General features: G+C 30.9%; 1 protein-coding gene and 1 pseudogene across 1 annotated transcript; one reads left to right on the top strand and one right to left on the bottom strand.

Annotated features, from left to right (window-relative positions):
* Positions 1 to 1,614: 1,614 nt before the first annotated feature.
* On the top strand, positions 1,615 to 3,708 carry LOC110650805 (alpha carbonic anhydrase 4-like; annotated as a pseudogene).
* A 725-nt stretch (positions 3,709 to 4,433) lies between these two features.
* LOC131178318 (uncharacterized) lies at positions 4,434 to 6,436 on the bottom strand. The gene is made up of 3 exons (XM_058143274.1): positions 6,402 to 6,436; positions 6,086 to 6,360; positions 4,434 to 5,273 (listed from the first exon to the last, which is right to left on the bottom strand). Exons 1-3 carry the CDS (start codon positions 6,434 to 6,436, stop codon positions 5,080 to 5,082), a joined length of 504 nt encoding a protein of 167 aa, XP_057999257.1. The 3' UTR covers positions 4,434 to 5,079.
* Positions 6,437 to 9,079: the final 2,643 nt, after the last annotated feature.

Below are 9,079 nucleotides of genomic sequence, written 5' to 3'. Positions count from 1 at the left end.
TTAAAAAAAAATCCAAAATGGACTGCAAATTTATTAAGCAGGCAATCAGACCCCAAGTGGTCAATTTTTTTTTTTTAATTTCTTATTTTATTTTAAAATTCATATTTTTTTAATTTTAAATTTTATTTAACCGGAAACACCGTTAAAGCTGTTATCTATTAATTTATTTATTTATAGAAATATAATTTCTTGTCTAAATTTAGTTTATGGTATACCAAAAATAATATGTTTAATGAGATCACATACATGAGATCAACATAAATTTCTTGAAAAGAATTAATCTAATTATTAAAAAAAAAAAAATCAACCAATGAATCCTTAGAGATAGAAAATAAGTATTTGCATAAGAAAAATTAATGTTAAAATGAGAAACTAACTGAACGAAATTAATAGAAACATATTAGAGCAGAAAATAGAAATTAATTAAAATTAATAGATATATATTGTAACGGTTCGATCTATTGGCTAGTATTGTCCGCGTTGGCCCAGCCCAGCCTATTATACTAGGCCTCACGGATTTATCCCTTGAACGTTTACACCCAAAAGGGCACTAACCAGTATTCCTAAACCACCAAATTTAAGTTCAATATCTCTCCCGTGCTTTGTCGATGTGGGATTTGACTAAGGGACCTTTCTCCCCCCCCCTTTGGGACGAGGGTCCTCGCTGAGATTTGCCCCACCCCCGCTCAAGAGGCCACGCGGAGTGCTTTGATATTAATTGTAACGGCCCGGCCCACTAGCTAATATTGTCCGCTTTGGCCTAGCCCATATTAGGCCTCACAGATTTGTCCCTTGGGCTTTTACACCCAAAAATGCACTAATCAGTATTCCAAGACTACCCAATTTAAGTCCAGGATCTCTCCCATGCTTTGCCGATGTAGGATTTGCCTGGTCTCTTAGGTAAATCCCACATTGGCAAAGCACGAGAGAGATCCTGGACTTAAATTGGGTGGTCTTGGAACACTGATTAGCGTACTTTTGGGTGTAAAAGTCCAAGGGACAAATTTGTGAGGCCTAATATGGGCTGGGCAGGGCTGTTACAATTGGTATCAAAGCGCTCTGTGTGGCCTATTGAACGATGGTGGGGCAAACCTCAGCGAGGACGCTGAGTCCCAAAAGGGAGGGAGAAAGGTGCTTTAGGCAAATCCCATATCGACAAAGCATGGGAGAGATCCTAGACTTAAATTGGGTGGTCTTGGAGCACTGGTTAGAGCGCTTTTGGTTGTAAAAGTCCAAGGAACAAATCCGCGATACCTAGTATGGGCCGGGCCGTTACATATATTAGAGTAGAAAATAGGAATTAATTAAAATTAATAGAAATATATTATAGCACAAAATAGAAATTAATAAAAAAAACATCATATATGGAAAATTCAATATAGTAGTTAATTGATTAGCTTAATTAATTCCTTACTTATTTATTTCATGCCTTCTTAAAGAGCAGGAGAGTCTCTCTTGCCTATTCTATTGCACGCTTAGCGTTGGTTAGCAAATATTAACGGATTCGTGATTGTTTGTATATCACATCTTCATGCTGTTTTCATGGCTATAAAAACACTATAACTCCTTCAAATTCATTAACCTACTACCATATGTTAAGAGAGTAAAAAAAAAATGAAAAGAACAGAAGCAATCTTTGTGTTTCTAGCTTCTCTTGTTCTCTGGTTTCATTCTTCATTTTATCTTCACCATGACGTTGAAGCTCAAACCCCAGGTTCACATGTGTAATGAGTTTGCTCTTATTATTTTTTTTTTATTTTTTTACTCGGATTGTGGCTTGAATTCAAGATTTCATAGTTCTGGAGATCACTCCATACCAATGAACTCTTATTATTTATTTTTTTTCTCCCATGAATATTTTTTTTATCTAAATCTGTTATGGGGGTTGTGGGGTTTTGGGGCCAGAAACTCCATATAGTTATATAGAAGCAACTGGCAGAGGACCATCGAAGTGGGGGCAGCTCAACCCAGCATGGACAGCTTGTGGTAATGGAAGAAGGCAATCTCCGATCGATCTTCGCGCTCAAAAAGCAGAATCTCCACCTACCCTAGGAGATCTACAAACACAATATGAAGCAGCTGATGCCACTATAGTGAGCCGAGGACATGACATCGAGGTCATTTAAGCTAATTAATTATAATTAACCCTGTAATTAAGTGTTTACTTTGCAATTTATAAGACAGAATGTTAGAGGTTTAACATTAATTATGGTTAATCAGGTGTGTTGGAAAGGGAACGCTGGGAACATTATTATTGATGGAGATCATTACAATCTGATACAATGCCATTGGCATATACCTACAGAGCATGCGATCAGTGGTAGAAGGTAAGCCAATTGCTGTTTTGGTGTATTTATGCTGTATTAATTAATTAATTAATTATATTTCCAAATTTTCTACAAGTATGTTATGCTCTAAATTCCTTGATTATTGCTTAGTTTACCAATTAATTTCCTTTGTTTAATAAGTATGATTTGGAACTTCATATAGTCCATCAAAACTCTAATGGAACAACAGCTGTTATTGGAATTCTTTGCAAATTAGGGCAACCCGATCCATTCCTTTCAAGGGTATTTAACTATTTATATAACATTAACTATTTGGGAATTATTGACCCAAGAGAGGTTGGATTTTCGAGCCGAAGCTATTTCAGATACAGTGGCCCTCTAACCACTCCTCCGTGCACTGAGGGAGTTATTTGGACTGTTTTTCAAGAGGTGTTATTACGTTTTTACTATATGTTCTTCCATACCCTTTTGCCCTTTCATTACCATATGTGCTTCCTTTTAATAAATTAATTAATCAAATAGCATTTAATTTATTACAGGTAAGGGAGGTTTCAGTGAAGCAAGTGGGGGCACTGAGGAATGCCGTTGATAATGTAAGTCTATTATTATTATTGTTCATCGATGATTCACCTTTTCTTTGTAATATGCTCTCTAACTACATGAATTTATTTGGTTTATAAAAAAAAAGGATAAGAATTGAATAGCTATTAATGTTTATATATATATATATATATATATATATATATATATATATATAGGATAAATTTCAAGGGTTGTCCCTGAAATTTAAGGGATGTAACAGAATTGTCTATGAACTTAAAAATGTAACAAAAAAAAACCTTTGAACATTAAAATTTTACACAGTAAAATCCTTTTAATTTTCAATAGTCAATTTCTATAATTCAGAATAATAGTAATGTAAATAATTCTCTCCCCTTTATGTGATAGTGACAAAATCAGTTATGATTTTCTTCATAGATTAACCATAAAAGAATTTCAATCATATAAGATAATGAAGTATTAGATGTATAACAACTAATTAAAGGGACTTTGCCTTCAAAAAATAATAGCAATCGTTTATGTTATTGCCACTTTGAATTTTTCACATTAGCGTACTACTTATAAATAGGTTATTAGGAGTCAAAAGCATTTTATTGTGCAAAATTTTAAAATTTAAAGAGTTTTATATTACATTTTTATGTTTAAGAATGACGTTCAAGGATAGCCATTAAAATTTATCTTATATTTATATGATATATATTAATTTTAGTATTTTACACGAATACAATAATTATTAAACATTTGAATATTCCATGTTAATTATAGGGTTAATTTTGTTCATTGTCAGGGATTTAAGATGAATGCAAGGCCAATCCAAGCGTTGAATGGAAGAACAGTTTATTTGTACAACTCAAAGTGATTCATAAGCATTTATCCATATGAATTTGTAGCAGTGCATCAATAATAATATTAACCTAGCCTTTTTTTTTTAACAGTAAAATACTAATAACCTTGTTGATTGGCCTTAAATTAATAATAATAAAAAATAAAGCATAAGTAAAATATTTTATACCAATCAAGTGTAATTACCACATTTAATATATATATATATATAAGTTAAAAGACTAAAAAATATTTAACTAAAAGTTGAAACCACTTTAATTTAATTTTTTTAATTATAAACTTAATTATTACTCTTAATCAATTATAAAAATTTAAAATATAAGTTAAAATGAAAGCAAATATATTTAATTAGTGCATTGTAAAAAATGTATGCTTTAATAACACTTTTAATATGATTTTGCATATATTTTGACATAAACCTCTATTCATTAGTGTATACTGAATATTAAATACATTTACACATGATAACATGATAGTTTGTTACCCTATCTTATTACAGGTTGTTACATGAAGATTGGTTACATGTCTATATCCCATATCATGCCCCCTCAATGGTCGAATTTTCAACTTGTCCCATAAGAGTTCATGTCGAGTTTGTGACACTGCTTTAGTCAGCTATTTGGCAACCTGTTTGGCAACCTTATTGCAAAGTGAAAATCAACCTCCATATGCTTTGCGCGATCAAAGCCAAAATTGTAGCCATGTGAGCCCAAATGTTGCCGCCCCTTCTATTCCAACATATACAACACTTTTGACGTTCAAGTTTCACTCACTAGCTTTATCTCCTTCGGTATTCCTCTTCATCCACTGGAGTATACCCCTCTGGCTGTCGCTTTGAGTTGCTCAACCTGTAGTTCACCAGCACTTCTTCATCACAAAGTGTCCTAGTAGCCACCAAAACGAGAGTCTTCAGAACAGGAACATCAGACCCACTCTTTTTTGCCCTAGATCTAAACCAAAAGCTGCCAAATCTTCTCATATTCGTTTCTTCCGAGTTGCCAAATGGTATATTTGGTATATAGGTTCTCATGTCCTTCTCAGTCAATGGGAAGTCATAAGGGCAAATTATGACATTTGGAGCCATACCCTCTGCTGGATGATTAGCAAAATGAGCCAAAGCTAATGGGTTCCTCCGCTCTAGGACCTCACTAGTACAACTAAGTTGTATCCCTTCTAAAGGCTTACTGAGCATTTTCCAGAACTGATCCGAACCTTTCTCGCTACTTTGCACATTAGGCCTGATTTCTGGCACAAGTGATCCATTCCACACTTCACGGGCTTCGCCCCGAGAACCCCAGGGCTGGGCACTGATAACAGTACCATCATACCCTGTAATCAAGTATGTATTATGGGCATCAACTCTTGGGTATCCAGGGATATGACGATACTAAGGTGGGGTGTATATCACGCCGGGGTACAAGGCAATCACAGTGCCAACATCAGCTTCACCATCTACAAATAAGCCTTGTCCAGCTTCTTTGTGGGGTATCTGAGATGCCTTCCGACCAAGTGTGTAGCCAATGATATCTTTCAACCTCCAAGAAACTTCTGCACTTTTCAATGGCCTTGTCTCAGACATAGCTGTGCTGAAAATCATCAGTAATCAGAAGAATAGAAGTTCAGTCAAATTTAGATACAAACGTCTTAGCCACAATGACAGTGCTCACAATTCCACAACTGATTAAGCAACACATGGTTATCAGTTATTTGGTGAATAATTTATTCCGGATAATTTTGCAGTCTCCAGACTGACTCATCTCAGAATCAGATGCAAATAAGGACAAGAAAGACATAAATACAAAGAAACTGGTTATTTGTGACTCTGGAAGCCATTTAATGAAAGAACATCAGAAAGAAGCAAAAATATAAGTAGGGTGAGACACAATCATCCCAACAGTCTAAGTTACAATGGATCAGGATTATTTTAGAAAAAGTTATGCACATCTGCTCTGCCATTTTATTTTTGTTTTATGTTTACTTCTGACATAGGCCACAATCAGAGGAAAACTTGATCTATTAGAATTAGAGCTAGGTTTAATAGAATTAAAGAAATAAAGGAAGATCTGTTTTAACTAACAGGTGTCAAGAAAATACACATCATATATTTATATGTATAGGGATTGGAAGAGGCAAAAAATGTTAAATAAATTAAAGCCAAACATATAATAACCAAACTAATGAATATATAAAAAATAACAAATCCATATTATGTTTAGTATATTAATCAAATACAGGAGTAAAAACTATAATATCCAATAATATATATTCAAAAGAAACAGTATTTTTTCACAAGATTATTTTCTAAGAACACAACCAAGATAATAATAGTTAAAGGCTTCCAGAAAACTAATAGAACTAACAAGTAGTAAATACGATCATGAAAGCAAACTCACCTGGACGAACAGTAGGTTGACCACTCTTTCCCACAGCCAAACTAAGGCCACCATGACAAGAAGCTGTATCTGACTGCCCAAGTGGTTCACCTGGCTCACTTTTCTTATTCATATCAGGAAGAAGAATTTCATCCATAGCTGTGCAGAAATTTTCAATTTGAGAATGGATTTTTTCTTGGACTTGCTTCTCCTGATCAGCAACAGAAGCTTTACTAGCCATTTCAATGATCTCTTCTGCATCTGCCTCTTCAACATTCCTCCCCAAACGATTGTAGCTAAAGAATTTACAATTTCAAGAAAAACAATTCTAAGTTACTTAGAAACATTTAATGAGCCATTTGGAAGTGCCATTTACTATAAAAAAACACAAATGGTGGATCCTAGGGATAAAAATATATTATATTAGCTTATTTCAATTTAATTAGAAACTGTTAATACTCCACATGGTGTTCCAGGAAAACTTTGATATTTCAAATCAGAGACAATTAGATTTTATCACTACAGGAATATGTTCCTATCTTGGCATCATCAGATACTTATTTAGGAAATTTTTCTTTAGCTAATCATGAATGATTTACCTAAAACTAAAACAAGAGATTTCAAGGTTAGTACAGTACTTGGTTGCAAGTGGTAAAATCAATGTAGGAGGCTGAGATCAGATTGTAAAGAGAAACATCAACATTAAATGTGCAATGTAGAGTCTGATCTAAATGTGCAATGAAGATAAATTTGAGATTAGCTCAAAATTTAAAATTTATGAGATAAATTTCTTAATTTTTTGATTTAAATAAAAAATTAAAAAGTTTAATTTTTTAATTTTGAGACTGAATTTTTTTAGTTTTTTTATTTAAGCTAAAAAATTAAGAAGCTTAATTTCTTTATTTTCTTAATTTTTGAGCTAAATTAAGCCTAAATTGAAATTTCTAGACTAAATTAAATAAAAGGTTAAAAAATGCTAAATTAAACTCCCGGGGTGGAATTGAGCTTTAATCCCAAACTAAATTATTATTATTTGAAAATTAATATTTTAATTAATAATTTATATTTTAAAATTTTAATAATTCTATAAAATATTTAAATTCTCTATTTAAATTATAATATATAAAATTTTATAAACATTATTATAATATATATATATATATTTATTTAATTAATTACTTATATAAATAAATTTAGACAACGAATACTCTATATATAAAAATCAAACCCTTTTTCAAACCCGAATCATTTTAAATCTGATTATATATTATCTAAACTTATCTCATTAAGATTTGGTCGGATTAGATACCCGCAGATACCTAATAAAGTTACTATCCCTAGATGAGAAAGTCCGAAAAATAGAAATCGAATTCAATAAAAAATCAAACTGATTTATTTTTTAAAATTTGGTTTTTCAATAAATTGATGTGATTTTGATTATTATTTGGGTTACTTCTGCCCGATTTCCATTAAAAAAAATAACTTTTTTTAGCTTAGCTTATTGGCTAAAAGAAAGCTAATCCTTAACACGTTTTGATAATTTTATTCAATTTATTATTTTTTTTAATTTTAACAAAATGGGTCAAAATTTCAAAATGTATAAAATTATATGTAAATTTTCAAAAAATTGAAAATTTGTTGCAATTTTATTCACTTATATATATATATATATATATATATATATATATATATATATATATATATATATATATATATATATATATATATACTTTCGTTTCATTTTTTGGTTGATCCAACCTTACCAATACTATCAACTACTTTCAACTTTATTTTGACATCCATTGTGCATCAAAATTCTCAGTCAACTGATCAAATTGAATAGTTTTAGTTACACACTTTCTTTTTTCACTAGCACCAAATTTCTTCATTATTTGATACTCAATTGTTATCAAAATAAAATTATGGAAGAGTTTATGAGTGTGATAATGTTAGATTTTCAATGGTAACCATAAATAAGTTGAAAAAGTTAAAAATTCGATTGACATTAATTGGATAAAATTTTAACAACTTTTAGAATTTTAACTGATTCTATTAATGTTAAAAAAATTGAATAAAATTGCCAGAATACAATAAGATTTGGCTTTTTTTTTTGTCAATACACCTTTTAACCTTAGTATGAGGAACTCAATAGTATAGATAATATGAGGAACTCAATAGTATAGATAATTAAAATTATAAGGACAAAAAAAATATGAATAGCTAAAATTATAAGTGTCATTCTCTAATTAGTTGGCTATTCTATATATTAATCTTACATGGAATAACAGGGTTACCATATAATTACTTAGCAATCAGTGGTGCTTTCCTATTCACATGTGGAAAGGAGGTTGAGCATTATTCGGTTCAAACTGAATAAATCGAACCGAACAGTCTTAATTAGGTAATTCGGCTTGGTTTTTAATATAATTCGGTTCAGTTCGATTTTATATTATAAAATTTTCAATTATTTCGGTTTGATTTGATTTTGAAAAGAAAAAATCTGTTAAACCTAACTGAACCGAATTAGTTTATTGATTTTTGAATTGATTTATTTTATGGAGAATTAATGAATTATATGTAATTACATATATATAAATTGTTTAATTTCATTGATTAATGGTTATTAGGTTCAAACCAAGGTCAAAATCAGATCAAATAACTTAAAAATCAAGTTTAAATTAAAAAATAATCAAAAATAAAATCGATCAGTTTGAACCGAATCGAACCGAAATAGAGCAGTTCGATTCCATTCAATTTTTTATCCATTTTAGTTTGATTTGATTTCTAAAATATGTAATTTATTTTTTATGGTTTGATTTAATTTAGTTCGATTTGATTCAGTTTGAATGAACCCCCATCCCAAGGAAATACTAGAAAAACTAGGAAACGCGTGAATATGCCTTGCACTGGGACTTTGATAGTATATATATATATATCGAACCTCTTGTATGCGAATCAAATATCAATTTCATTCATAACAAATTTTATAACATTCCTCCCTTCCTATTCAATTCA

Source organism: Hevea brasiliensis, chromosome 3 (genome assembly GCF_030052815.1).
Source record: "Hevea brasiliensis isolate MT/VB/25A 57/8 chromosome 3, ASM3005281v1, whole genome shotgun sequence".
NCBI classification, from domain to species: Eukaryota; Viridiplantae; Streptophyta; class Magnoliopsida; order Malpighiales; family Euphorbiaceae; genus Hevea; species Hevea brasiliensis.
The sequence above is the reverse complement of the archived record's forward strand: the minus strand, read 5'-3'. Positions and strand labels throughout refer to the sequence as shown.